Below are 15193 nucleotides of genomic sequence, written 5' to 3' on the forward strand. Positions count from 1 at the left end.
TTTGCCCCAAGAATACCTAACTTCTGATGAAGACATTCAGTGTAAGAACTATATCTAACTCCTTCTTGAAAAAATGCGATGTTTTGTTCTCCACAGCTTCCTGTGGCAGAGAATCTCCACAGGCTTACCATTCTCTGGATAAAGAAATATTTCCTCATCTCAGTCAAAAGCGGCCTACCCCATTTCCTTAGATGGTGACCTCTGGTTCGGGGCTCCCCAGTCATCAGGAACATGTTTTCTGAATTTACCCCATCTAGTCCAGTTAGAAATTTATAGGTTTCATTCTTCTAAACTCCAGTGAACATACTCCTAACCGTTGCAGTTTCTCTTCATACATCAGCCTCTGCTATTGCAGGCATAAGTCTGACAAACCTTCGTTACACTCCCTCTAAAACCAGAGCATCCTTCCTCAGGTAAGGAGACCAAAACTGCACACAATACTCCAGGTGTGATCTCACCAAGACCCTGTATAATTGCAGCAAGAAATCCCTACTCCTGTATTCAAATCCTCTCGCTATGAAGGCTAACATATCATGTGCCTTCTTCATTAGCTGCTGCACTCGCATGCTTACTTTCACTGACTGGTGTACAAGTACACCCAGGCCTCAGTGCACCTCTCCCTTTTCCAAGCTATCACCATTCTGATAATAAACTGCCTTCCTGTTTTTGCTACCAAAGTTGATAACCCACATTCTACTTCATCTGCCATACTTTTGCCCACACTCTCAACCTGTGCAAATCACACCGAAGCATCTCTGCATCCTCCTCACAGCTCACCCTCCTACCCAGCTGTGTGTCATCTGCAAACTTGGAGATATTACATTTAGTTCCCTCATCTAAATCATTCATATATATTGTGGATAGCTGGGGTCAAAGCACTGATCCCTGTGGTACTGTATTAATCACTGGCTGTCACTCAGAAAATGATCCTTTTCTTCCTATTCTTTGTTTCCTGCCTACCCACCAGTTCTCAATCCATTTCAATACACTACCTCTCAATCCAATGTGCTTTAACTTTACATGATAGCCTCCTATTTCGGATTTTATCAAACGTCTTCTGAAAGTCCAAGTGAACCACAAGTACGGTTTCCCTCAAATCAACTCTACTAGATACATTAAAAATTTCAGTAGATTTGTAAACCATGATTTCCCTGTTGTAAATCCATGCTGATTCTATCCAATCCTGTCACTACTTTCCAAGGGCCCTGCTATTAAATCTTTTAGAGTGGACTCTGGAATTTTCTCTTACACTGAGGTCAGGCTAACCAGACTATCAATCCCTGCTGTCTCTACATCCTTTTTCAAACTAGTGGAGTTATAGTAGTTATCCACCAATCCACAGGAGCTGTTCCAGAGGATATGGAATCTTGAAAGATGTTCACTAATGCATCTATTATTTGTAGGGCCACTTCCTTAAGTACTCTGGGCTGTAGATTATCAGGCCCTGGGGATTTGCCAAACCTTAAATCCCATCAATTTCCCCAATACCATTCCCCACTTATTTCCTTCAGTTCCTTCCTCTCAGTAGACCTTGTGTTCTCCAACATTTCTGGGGCATTATTTGTGTTCTCTTTTGTGAAGACAGAACCAAAATATGCATTGAATTGGTCTGCCGTCTCTTTGTTTCCCATTATAGCTTTCCCGGTTTCGGATTGTAAGGGACCTAGAACAAGCTGACAATATGGCAACATTAAGGATCAAATTACTCACAAAATTTTGCAAGTCTAAGTTTAGCATTTTGACTGTTTAACAGAAAGAAAGACACATATTTATGCCAGCATCTTTCATGACCTCAGAACATCTCAATGCACTTTTTGAAGTGCAGTGCCTTTTTTAATGCAGGAAATTTACTGTGAACAACCACTTTTGACAAAGCAAACTCCCAAAGACGGTAGGATTATAACAACCAATACTCTGTTTCTCTGCTGTCGATTGAGCCAGAGTTTGCATGTGAAAGACTGTCACTTTGCATTTTGCTTTTGTTTGCTCGTGGGGCATGGGTGTTGCTGGGTGGGCCAGAACATATTGTTTCTCCCTAGTTGCCTTTGAGAAGGGGCTATGAGCTGCCTTCTTGAACAGCTGCAATCCATGTGCTGTAGGTAGACCCACAATGCCATTAAGGTAGGACTCCAGGATCTTGTGAACAGTGAAGGAATAGTAATACAATCCCAAGTCAGGGTGGTGTGGAGGGGAGCTTGCAAGTGCTGGCATTCCCCAGCAAATGGTAACCAAAGAACCCACATGGATCAAAGTGGATGTAGCCAGTGGTCAATGAAAACAGAACGAGTTCACAGCGCAAAATTTCATGTTGTACTTCACAGAGCAGTTTTAGCCATCATACCTGTTGAATGAGGAGGTTGCAGCTCTCCTGTAGAAGGACAATGATACGTGCTGGAGTGTTGTAATATTTGGATCTAGCCCAGATTAGACACACCAAGTGCATGAGGCAGCTAATTAGGGGCTTCACCTCATTGAACTCCACATTCTCAATATCCTCAAAATAGCGCTGGAGTGGCTTCAAGTGCAGATTAATATCCCTCGCCTCAGTCAGAGCTGGCGGCAGATTGAAAAACAAAATTAGACAAAATAAAACCTCCTCTTTATTACACAAAACGGTTTAGCGACATACAACTGTTGCCTAGGTTGGGCTGAATCGGCTTACAAATGCTCAAGTATTTAGCAAATCAACATGGGATGTCACAGCCTGTCCCTCTTCCACTGGGATTAGTGACCTCTTTTGGGTGAGCATTCTACTGGTGACTTCCAGCTTTACATTTGCTTCGTCTTGTTGCAGTGAGGCAGAAATAGGAGAACATTTCAAGGCAGAGCTATCTCAGCCTTCACAGCAATTTTAACGTCACATCATTAACACAACAAGGCTTTGACTTTAAAGGGACAGATTTTATTCCCATTGCAGTCTGGTGTAGTGCTGCGTCAACTGAGAAAATTCTTACAAATCCCAGAGCCGTGAGATTGATGAAGATAGAGCAAGAGATAAGAGAGTTGTACATACACCGAGGAACTAAAAGAAAGCAAATGGAAGGACAAAATCAATGGACTATGCAACAGTCATAATTTGCTCATTTAACTTTCTGGGCTTTAGCAGATTTTAGCCATAGACTTTGAGAGCCGTAGTACATATATTCCCCAAAGGACAGATCTTTGAAACAAAACTAAAATATTGCAGATGGTGCAAGTCTGAAAACAAAAATCTGAAAACACTCAGGTTAGAAAGCATTTATGGAGAAGGAAACAGAGTGGCTGCACAAGGATCACCCTTTAGACCCTGACATTCCCTCACAATGGGTGGAGCAGTTACCCAGCAGTGACTATTCCTCAATTGACTCATCAGTGGTCAGAGGCAGGCTCACCTTGGAATTGCAAATAGTAACTGGGGTCTCAAAGCTGGACAGTCACCTTACACAAGAACAGAATAAATTGGAGCAAAAGTAGGCCATTCAGCCACTTGAGCCTACTCCTCCATTCCGTAGCATTATATCTGATCTGTGCCAGGCTTCCTTTTTCTTGCCAACTCCTCATAGCCCTCAAAATTCCAAAAAGAATTTATCTTCTTCCACTTTAAATACTTTCAGTGTCCTAGCCTCCACAATTCTCTGGAGGAAGAGACTTCCAAACATTCAGTACCCTTAGAGAAGAAATTCCTTCATATTTCAGTTGTAAATAACTGTGCCCCTATACCCATAGAAGATTGCACTTTTTTAAAAATATATCTTGCCAATTTACTTTTATAATCAGTTTTCTCCCCTTTATAAGCTTTTTAGTCATCCACAGCTGGTTCCTCACCAAAGTCCCAAATCCTCTGACCTGTCATTAGTTTTTTGCCACTACATACTGCCTTAGTTTTTGATTCAATACTTTCTCTATTGGGTGGTTCATCCCTCTTAGAGGCTTTTTTTTGACTGGAATAAATATGAAATATCTGCTGAAATTGCTGTCACTGCTCATCTCCTCAGTTTATTTTCCCAGCCTGTTTTAAACAATTCATAGAATCATACAATCCCTACAGAGTAGAAACAGGATATTTGGCCCAACGAGTCCACACTGCCCCTCCAAAGAGCATCCCACCCAGATCCATTCCCCTACCACTGCATTTTCCCATGTCTAACCCACCTAACCTAAACATCCCTGGGCACTATGGGCAATTTAGCATGGCCAATCCACCTAGCCTGCACATCTTTGGACTGTGGGAGGAAACTGGAGCACTCAGAGGAAACCCACGCAGACACAGGGAGAACATGCAAACTCCACACAGCCAGTCGCCCAAGGGTGGAATTGAAACCGGGTCCCTGGCACTGTGAGGCAGCAGTGCTAACCATTGAGCCACTGTGCCACCCTTCCTTCATACTCTGTAACTGCACCTATTTAAGTTGAGGACATTGATTTAAGACACGAGTTGCTCTCCCTCAAACTGAATTTGAAATTCTATCATGGCATCATCACTATCCCCTCCAAGATCTCTTATTATTCCTACCTCATTATACATTACTAGATTCACATTACTAGGCCAGCAATAGCCTGTTCTCATGTAGGTCTAGGAAGCAATCTTCAATACACTCCAAAAATCTATTTTCCATGTTACCATTGTCCACCCAATTTGTCCAGTCAAAATCCAGATTAAAAATCACCTGTAACACTTGCAATGCCCTTCTCACCTGTGTTAATAATTCCCAATTTATACTTTATCATACAGTGATGCAATTTTTCAAGGGCCTATCGGCAACTCACACCCCTGACTTCTTTCCCTTGCTATTCCTTATTTCCACCAAACTGATTCCACATCACAAGCTATTGAACCCTTGTCACAACTCACCACTAGATCAATACACCTCTTAGTCATCAAGTCATATGCTGTATGACTCTTATTTTTCCGAAACTTTAAAATACCCTTAAATATTGATTCTCCTCCAGTCCTGATCAACCTGTAACCAGTTCTCAGGAACAGCTGTCACCTCCTTTTCATTTATTTTTATTTGTGCCTGCATGTATTCTATCATGTTACAAATGCTCTATGCATTCACTAAAGGACTTTACGCTTTGATTTTCCTTGTTATTACTTATTCTGATTCTGATTTCTGCTGCACTCTTCTACTTACATTTTTTGCCCCTTCCTGCCAGACTTGGATTTTCATTCACCTCTTCACTACTCTGTATCTCTGATATCTTATTTCTTTCTGATTTGTTAAACCTTCTATCAATTGAGCCCTACTTCCCCCCTCATTAGTTTGAAGCCCTATCTATAACCTTAGTTATACAATTCACTAGGACACTGGTCTCAGCATGGTTTAAATGAAGCTCATTCCAACAGAACAGCTCTCTCTTGCTCAACAGTTGGCACCAGTATCCCACAAATCGGAAGCCATTTCTCCCACCTGAATCTTAGATCCACACGATTACCACTCTCATTTTATTTACCCTACGTCAATTTTTGCATGGTTCAGGTAGCAATCCTGAGATCATCTTTGTGGTTCTGTTTTTTCTAATTTAGCCCTGAGCTGTTCGCAATCCCTTAGCAGAACCCCTTTCCTAGTCCTACCTATTTTGTTGGTATCTACATGATCCACGACAATTGCATCCTTCCCACCACACTCTAACTTCCTCTCCAGCCCAGAAGAGATTTTTTTTTTTTTTTTTTTAAAATATAGAATCCCTACGGTGTGAAAACGGGCACTTCCGCCCAACAAGTCCACACCAACACACAGAGCAACCCACCCAGACCCATCCCCCTAATCTACACATCCATGAACACTATGGGCAATTTAGCACGGCCAATCCACCTAACCTGCACATCTTTGGACTGTGGGAGGAAACCGGAGCACCCAGAGGAAACCCACGCAGACACGGGGAGAACCTGCAAGCTCCACACAGACAGTCATCCGAGGGTGGAATCGAACCCAGGTCCCTGGTGCTGTGAGGCAGCAGTGCTAACCACCGAGCCACCGTGCCGATGTATTTAACTTTTGCACAAGGTAGGGAACACAGCCTTTGAGGCTCCCTGTCTTTGCTACAGAGAACTGTATCAATTTCCCAAACTGTGCTAACCCAAATTAATATGACATTTTATTTTTTGCCCCCAACTTGAATGATGCTCTGGACCATGGTGCTGCAATCAGTTTGTTCATTCTCCATGCAGTTTGTGCCCTCATTCACACTGGGAGCAAGAACCTCACAGTCACAGCCTCCTGTGCCTGACCACAGAGCCGATTTGATGTAATTAATTTAAGGGGTATGACAGTCTCCCAAAAAATTGTAATATAAAGGCACAACACTGCAGATGCTGGAAAGCGGAAACAAGCACAGGGAATGCTGGTCAAACTCAGCAGGTCCAGTAGCATCTGTGGACGGGCAAACAGCGTTAACTCTTAGAGTTCGACTCTTCACAGAACTGCAAAACCTGAAATAAAGTGATCAGGTACCCCTTCCTGATGCATTGCAGCATCTGCAGCTCATCAACACTGAGCCAATGTTCCGGAGTAGCCAACACTTGCTGTAGATGTGTTCACTGTGGGTTGCACCAGCATCCACCAGCTCCCACACACTAAAGCTGCAAGCCATTTCTATTCCACTCAATTAATTTGGATTTCAAGTATTTTAGAAACAAATTTCCTAACTGAAGTCTTCATCTGGAATAACATCTCCTGATTTACACCACTAAATCAGACTGAAAAAGAGACACAGAAGAAATACCTAGCAATCACCTCCCTGCTTTCCTGTAACATCACACTTCAATTCCAACTGGTAGAAGTGGACCAAAGGATCTCTCTGAACTGCTTTTTATCTCCCACCATCACAGCCCTTCCCACACAAGTCCACTCTTCCAGTCCCAGGAACAAAAACAAAGTTGCTGGAAAAGCTCAGCAGGTCTGGCAGCATCTGTGAAGGAGAAAACAGAGTTAACGTTTCAGGTCCGGTGACCCTTCCTCAGAAGGGTCCTTCTTCCAGTCCCAGTCTCAGTCAGTAGTAGGCCCTCCAATACACCAAGTCAGAAAGAGGCACCCCCGCATTGAAATGCCTCTTAAAAGCTTCTTAAGCTTCGAAACTGAGAAATGTCTTCAGCAGCCAGGTCACTATGGCATGATTAGGGAACTAATCCACTGGCCAGCCTGGCAAACAGGGAGGATCTGAGTCTTGCTGAAACACCGACTCCCCCTGGTCTGTCAGTGGAAGATAAGCTACAGCCAGTCCTCTAAGCCTCAGGTGGGCTTGGAGGAAAATGGCCAGATGTTGAATGGCTTGGAAAAACCTTCACACCACCACACTCAGTCCCATCAGTGTCTAAAGGTCCTGCCCAATATGAGTCCAAAGAACAGTCAATACTGCCTCTCTCTTCACAGAAGCTATCTGACTTGCTGAGTGCTTTCAGTATTTTCTTCCTAGTTCAATGCAACAGTTTCGTAAATAAACATTTACCTGATTTTCGATGCCGACATAATAATGTATCAAAGAAAACTCAAAATAAAAGTTTATTTTCAATTGCAACGACACGATCAGAGATTTCAGAGGAAACTTTAATTGTCTCTCGCGCCTGAGGGCTAACCTGCAACAACGTCACTGAACATGGTTTTGAACACTGGGAAGTAGCTGCTCTCCATCCTCTTCAGTAACTCCACCATCAAGTGCACCTTCTTAGACTTCAGTTGATCATAAATACATTCCAGGTTGCTGCACCTGAGGCAAGGTGAAATAATAAAGGAAAACAAAAATCTTTAGCAAATAGGAACACAGGTACAGGAGAATGCCATTTAGCTTCCGAGCCTGTTGGATGCATTAGCAATACACCCTGGCTGTACAGTTCTAGCAATTCATCTCAAAACATGGTGGCTCAGTGGTTAGCACCGCTCCCTCACAACACCAGGGAACCTGGCTTCGATTCCAGCCCTAAGGCGACTGTCTGTGCGGAGTTTGCACATTCTCTCCGTGTCTGTGTGGGTTTCCTCCGGGTGCTCCGGTTTCCTCCCACAGTCCAAAGATGTGCAGGCTAGGTGGATTGGCCATGCTAAAATGTCCATAGTGTTCAGGGATGTGTAGGTTAGGTGTGTTAGCCATGGGAAATGCAGGGTTACAGGGAAGGGGTTGGGGGATGGGCCTGGGTGGGATGCTCTTTGGAGAGTCGGTGTGGACTTGTTGGGCCAAAGGGCCCGTTTCCACACTGTAGGGATTCTATGAAAAACCACTTACACTACACCATGCTTCATATCTCCTGAAACTAAAGACAGGAATTTTAAGCAAGGATTGGAAAGAACTAGCATTAACTTTCCTTTATCATTCCCGACAGGGTTTTCCTCTTGTGAATCTTCGAGAGAAACATCTGATAAATATTTTTATATTCTGACTTTCAGTAATGGTGTCACCTTTTTCCCAAAGAGATTTTGGCTATGCTTATAGAGATGCTGGTTGGGTATCCACCAGCTATTTGACTGCAGATGGTATCACATGTCAGTCTGGGATTTCATTGCTCACAGCTTTGAATATAGGAGTTGGGGTGTCATGTTGAGGTAGTACAGGATGTTGGTGAGGCCTCTTCTGGAATACTGTGTCCAATTCTGGTTGTCCTGTTGGGTGTTGCTGGGAATGGATGGTTTGAGTTATAGGGAGAGGCTGGATAGGCTGGGACTTTTTTCACTGGAGTGTAGGAGGTTGAGGGGTGACCTCATATCGGTTTATAAAATGAAGAGTATAAATAAGGTGAATGGCAGGTGTCTTTTCCCTAGGGTGGGAGATTTCAAGACTAGGGTGGATATTTTTAAAGTGAGAGGAGAAAGGTTAGGAGGGGTGACTTTTTTTTTTTTTTTTAAACACAGAGTGGTGAATGTGTGGAATAAACTTCTAAAGGAAGTGGTGGACATGGGTACAGTTACAATGTTTGAAAGACATTTGGATAAGTTCATGAATAGGAAAGGCTTAGAGGGATTTGGGCCAAGTGCAGGCAGGTGGTTCTTGTTTAGTTTGGGATTATGGTTGGCCTGGACTGAAGGGTCTGTTTCTGTGCTGTATGGCACTATGAATCTCATCTCACCACCACCCCACCCCACCCATTGGACTGGCACAATAGGGAGCTGAAGCTTGGCTTTTCCTCCCATAACCTGGGGAAACTAAACTTGCTTTCTTTTTGATCTGACTACTTGGCCAACATAGAATGGGAATAGGACAGTGTTTCTCTCAAAGCAACGTTTGCTGCTCAATTCCTCACTCTCATCAACGAACACAAAAAGAGAGCTTTCCATTTCTCACAAACGTTCAATTTTGTTCATTTCTTCTTGGAAAATATTGCCTCAGACTGAAATTGACACGACCAAAATGTCGAAGAATGGTAGGTTTCACCACGTGCGTGAGCTGCATTAAAGAACGACAAGTGGTAGCTCCTTAGCAATGAGGCTTCACACTGTACATCATTAACTTATCAGGCCAGGAGGAGTTCACAATAAATAACACACATGGGCTCCATGGAAGGAATGGGAGTACAGGTACACAGCTCCAAATAAATCCTAGGGTGAAAAGGATGCACGTCTTCTAATGAAGCCTTTTCTTTTTGCAATCTGATGACATGGAGCTCAGGTGGAATTGACTGAACAATACATGGCAGCCTTGAGACACAGGCTCAAATAGCGTCCACCACCAATTCATTCTTCTTGGTCATGCCACCACACACACAGATCAGTAAAGCGATGTATGGGCCTTGCTTGTCCAGAAGGACAAAGTTAGAGATTAAGGATCACTCTGTTGGATGACATGGAAAAAGGGAGACGAGGAAGAGAGAGAAAAATGCTTTAAATACATGAAGTTTCATTGCAAGGCATGCATAGTAATCTGATCCCAGATATTCACAATCATTGGGACATCATGGATGGTCAAACTAAATAAAATTAAATTGAAGTGCACTGTTGTTTATTGTGTTAGGTTCCCAACACAAATGAAATATCACAAATGCAGTATTTAGACTCTATAATGAGAGCAACGTTCAGCTTGGATTCAGTTATCTTCAAGTCTCCCTTATAGTTAAGTGGGGAGGTGATGGCCTAGTGGTATTATCACTGGACTGTTAATCCAGAGACCCAGGTAATGTTCTGGTCACGTGACTCCAGACTCACAGCAATGTGGTTGACTCTTAACTTCTCTCCGTGCAATAAATGCTGGCCTAGCCAGTGACACCCTCATCCCATGAATGAATGAATGTTTCAAAAAATTACTGGAAAATTCTCAAGTTTGAATGTCACAATTATCGATGGGAAAGTGCAATCCATACATTTTTCCATGATGGTTTTCAATCCCCTCACTGTGCGGTACTCTCTAAGAATAGACCGTTGGAGTGACACCATCAGCTCAACAAAATGAGCCAATGCTGTTACTACAGAACAGAAAAAGTTTTGGGGTCCTCACAAACTTCTAAAATGTAGAATATTTAATAGTAATCAGCAGCGGATACATAAACTGGTATCCTTTTCCTCAATCAGGAATACTGAAGCCACTGAACAGACATTAATTGTTGCGCTCCAGCTGTAAGCACTGCAGCAAAAACTATTGATCGAATCAGGGCTTTGCTGATTTACGTGTCTCAGGTCCGACTGGATAAAGTGATTGTCAATGGGAGAGCCACTTGGGACACCATTCTCATGTAAAAATACAGTTATAACTTAGGTTTGCTGGGAAGCAGAAGACCTGTGCATCACAACTTATCACAATCTATCACAATGATTTACAAAAGGTACTGTAGCATCATGGTCATTATACAACAGGTTAATGTCAGTAATGGAAGCTGTTGAACGACTGACTTGTTGCAAAAACACAGCTGGTTCACTATATAGCTTAGGGGGGAAAATCTGCCATTCGTACAAGATCTGGCCTGGATATGAATCTAGGCCCACAGTAATGTGATTGACTCAGAAATAGCCAAGCAAGCCATGTAGTTGCTTTCAAGGTGACTCACCATTGTCATTTCGCAATGAATTAAAGATGGGGAAATCAACTTTGACCTTGCCAGTGATGCTGATAGCCCAGGAATCAAAGAATAAAATGATAAAATGTGACTTGATTGTATTATTTTTGTGAGCAAAAAAAAAAAAACATAATCACCACTTTCCGGCAATGATGATAACCATTCAAAAATACAGCAAAATAAACAAAGAGAGGAAAAAATATAAAGTGGCCCATGTAATGGTATTTAACTGCAATCCATTTTGAAGCAGCATTACCTGTTTTTCCAGAACTCCAGCTCCACATTTGGGTTGGGATTGCAGCCTTTCAGCAGGGGTTCAGAAGAGTCCTTTTTTAGCACCTCATTGATCTGGTGGCTCCAAGCAATAATAACAGATTCAACAGCATGCACAATCCCTTTGTCTTGGACTTCCCCACTGCAAGAAGACCACAGAAATATTTAATGTATGTATCTAGCTTAATATTCAAACTGTAGGATTGGATTTCTTTGATCCACTGGGACCTTGTAAGATTAAACATGGAGTTTTTTTCTTCAACTCCTCTATCTTTGTTCAAGTGTGGAATCCAAAGAATATTAAGATTCTGAACACTTCGTTTGAGTCTTGTAAGTATTGTTTTTTGTAACATGACACTTGGAACACATGGAAGGCCCTCCTTCCCCCAAAGACAGACACTTTTTTTTACCCAAAGAGAATCTATTTAACTGTTCCAGTTGGCCTCCTTCATTGTTGCCACTTGCTGCTAGAAGTTATATCACTAGATTGGGCTGAAGAGAGAGAAAAGTTATGAAGAGTGACTCCAAACTGAAGGGAGCTTACATTTTTGAACATTTTGGAAATAGTTTTGCAGTCCCTCAATAATTAAGCATTTCCCCTTACCAGCATACACCATCCACCTATACCCAAGAAGGTAATCAAGACATAATTGGAAAATATAGCTGTATTTCTGACAGGATGGCATATTTCCATCACTCCTGTATTGGTTGAAGATATTTTGCTATCAATTCTTTGGAAAATTCCAGAGATGGCAACCTATGCATGTCAACTGACTACTCTGTGTGAGCTGCTATAGATGAAGATTGGTGCTCCCCTACTCTTCTTCATATAGGGAACTACAGGGATTGCTGGATCTGCTCTGGTATAGGCGAATCATTTCCATGTCTAACTACAGAATCTCATAGATAACAAGAAATGAAGTGCTGCTTATTAGTAGATAGTTACGCGTTTCACTGATATGGTCGGTGCAACAAAAATGTTGAGAAAGATCAGATATTCCTTTTCACCCTTAAGGATTCTCAGCCTGATACTGATGCTACTGCCCACGAAAGTAATAGTACAAGTAGCCACGGTACAATCCTTGGTGAAGCCCGGTCTTCACTCGAGGCTACCCTCCATCATGCTATGTGGCACTGCCACCATGCTTAATGGGATAGATTTTGAACAGAAAACTACTCACAACTGGGCATCCAATGAGGGACTGTGGGCCATCGTCATCAGTGGCAGGATTGCACTCAGCACATCCCCCCAATCTACCATTGCCATCATGGCAGGGGTCAATCCTGTTTCAACAGTGTGCGCAGGATGGCATGCAGGGAACAGCATCATTCAAACAAAAATGCGGCACCAGTGATGAAGCTATAGCATAGGACTACTTGCATACCACTTGACAGTCAGCACTAAGTGACTCACAACCAACAGTTCATATCGAAGTTCTGCAGTGCTGTCACATCCAGTCACGAATGATAGTGAACAACTAAACAACTCACTGGATGAGGAAGCTCCACAAGCAACTCCATCCTCAGGAAGAGACCAGCGCATCGTACAAGAGACAAGGCTGAAAAATTTGCTACAATCTTCAGCTAGAATCGTCAGCTCCACTTTGCTGCCTTTTCGCTATAACCCTTGATCTTCTTACCGATGAAACCATTTGTCTGTCAAGCAGCAGTTGCTTAAGTCTATTATCAAGGAAGAAATAGCATCTTGGTAGAAATTGTCCCATTGGGCAGACGCAGCATGGGTTCATGAAGGGCAGGTCATGCTTGACAAATCTTTTGGAATTCTATGAAGACATTACGAGCGAGGTGGACAATGGGGACCCAGTGGATGTGGTGTACCTAGATTTCCAAAAGGCCTTTGACAAGGTGCCGCACAAGAGGCTACTGCATAAGATAAGGATGCATGGCGTTAAGGGTAAAGTATTAGCATGGATAGAGGATTGGTTGACTAACAGGAAGCAAAGAGTGGGGATAAATGAGTGCTATTCTAGCTGGCAGTCAGTGACTAGTGGTGTGCCTCAGGGATCGATGTTGGGACCGCAATTATTTACAATTTATATAGATGATTTGGAGTTGGGGACCACGTGTAGGGTGTCAAAGTTTGCAGATGACACTAAGATGAGTGGCAGAGCAAAGTGTGCAGAGGACTGTGAAACTTTGCAGAGGAACATAGATACATGGAGTGAGTGGGCAAAGGTCTGGCAGATGGAATACAATGTAAATAAATGTGAAGTCATATATTTTGGTAGGAGTAATAGTAAAAAGGATTATTACTTGAATGGTAAAAAGTTGCAGCATGCTGCTATGCAGAGGGACCTGGGTGTCCTTGTGCATGAATCACAGAAGGTAGGTTTGCAGGTACAACAAGTAATTAGGAAGGCAAATGGAATTTTGTCCTTCATTGCTAAAGGGATTGAGATTAAAAGCAGAGAGGTTATGTTGCAGCTGTACAAGGTGCTGGTGAGGCCGTACCTGGAGTACTGTGTGCAGTTTTGGTCTCCTTACTTGAGAAAGATGTACTGGCACTGGACGGGGTGCAAAGGAGGTTCACTAGGTTGATTCCGGAGTTGAGGGGGTTGGTTTATGAGGAGAGACTCAGTAGATTGGGATTATATTCATTGGAATTCAGAAGATTGAGGGGGGAATCTTATAGAAACATATAAAATTATGAAGGGAATAGATAAGATAGAAGTAGAGAGGAAGTTTCCACTGGCAGGTAAAGCTAGTACAAGAGGGCATAGCTTCAAGATTAGAGGGAGCAGATTTAGGACTGAACTGAGAAGGAACTTCTTCACCCAGAGGGTTGTTAATCTATGGAATTCCTTGCCCAGTGAAGTAGTTGACGCTAATCAGTAAACGTTTTTAAAGATAAGGTAGATTTTTTTTGAACAATAAAGGAATTAAGGGATACGGCGAGAACGTGGGTAAGTGGATCTGAGTCCACAAAAAGATCAGCCATGATCTTATTGAATGGCGGAGCAGGCTCGAAGGGCCGGACGGCCTACTCCTGCTCCTAGTTCTTATGTTCTTAACAAAACCCGCTCACTGACACTCAGTCTGGGTTCTGTCAGGGCCACTCACCTCCTGACCTCACTACAGCCTTGATTCAAACATGGACAAAAGATCTGAATTCCGGAAGTGAGGGGAGACTGACTGCCTGTAACATCAAGGTTGCATTTAACTAAGTGTGGTATCAAGCATCCTTAGCAAAACTGAAATCAGTGGGAATCAGAAGGGAAACTTTCTACTTTTGGGATTCATAGCAAGCAAAAGGGAAGCCTGTTGTCGTTGTGGGAGGCCAGTTATCTCAGCTCCAAGACATTTCAACAGGAGTTCCTCAGGGTAGTGTCTCAGGCCCTACCATCTTCAGCTGTTTCATCAATGACCTATCATTATTTTATTTCGATTTTAGATTTTTATTGCCACACATACTCAAGTACAGAAGTAGATGAGTACAGCGAAAAGTGTATAATGTCACTAGACATGGCACCATCCTAGCTACCATGGTACCTAGGTATAAAAAAATTTAGGTATGAAGTCGTAAGAAAAATGGAAGTTAAAAAGTCAAGCATTCCTTCATAGAATAGCAGAAAAATAAAGAAATAAGGTAATAGTTCACATTAAATTCTTTTGTGATTTGAACTAGGAAAATAAAGGAATAAGCTAAAAGTTCAGCAGTCTTTAATGAGTCCTCTGCTTATCTCGCTCTCCAGGAGACCTTAGCTGTCTGTTCGTAACACCACCGCCACACAGATACCATCACTGCTGCTGAAACTGCCTCCTCTCCGATCTCCCCACTGCCTCGGGAACGTGCCCAGGTGGAATCCACTCGCTCGCTGAGCTGAGACATTGCCATGAGCCACTCAGAGACCCGCCGACGAGCCGCCGAGAGACCAGGCCGGGACCCGCCCCGAGCCGCCGAGAGACCAGGCCGGGACCCGCCCCGAGCCGCCGAGAGACCAGGCCGGG

At 43.0% G+C, this 15193-nt stretch overlaps 1 protein-coding gene across 1 annotated transcript in view; it reads right to left on the minus strand.

Moving 5' to 3' along the window:
- LOC109910686 (dynein axonemal heavy chain 9-like) overlaps positions 1-15193 on the minus strand; it is a 419178-nt gene that overhangs the window by 380477 nt on the left and 23508 nt on the right. Inside the window, exons 3-5 of the mRNA XM_048611128.1 lie at positions 11208-11366; positions 7556-7686; positions 2342-2553 (exon numbers count right to left, since the gene is read on the minus strand). Coding sequence (XP_048467085.1) covers positions 2342-2553; positions 7556-7686; positions 11208-11366 — 502 coding nt within the window. The remainder of the gene's footprint in view (positions 1-2341; positions 2554-7555; positions 7687-11207; positions 11367-15193) is intronic.

Source organism: Rhincodon typus, chromosome 23 (genome assembly GCF_021869965.1).
Source record: "Rhincodon typus isolate 14 chromosome 23, sRhiTyp1.1, whole genome shotgun sequence".
In the NCBI taxonomy this organism is placed as follows: Eukaryota; Metazoa; Chordata; class Chondrichthyes; order Orectolobiformes; family Rhincodontidae; genus Rhincodon; species Rhincodon typus.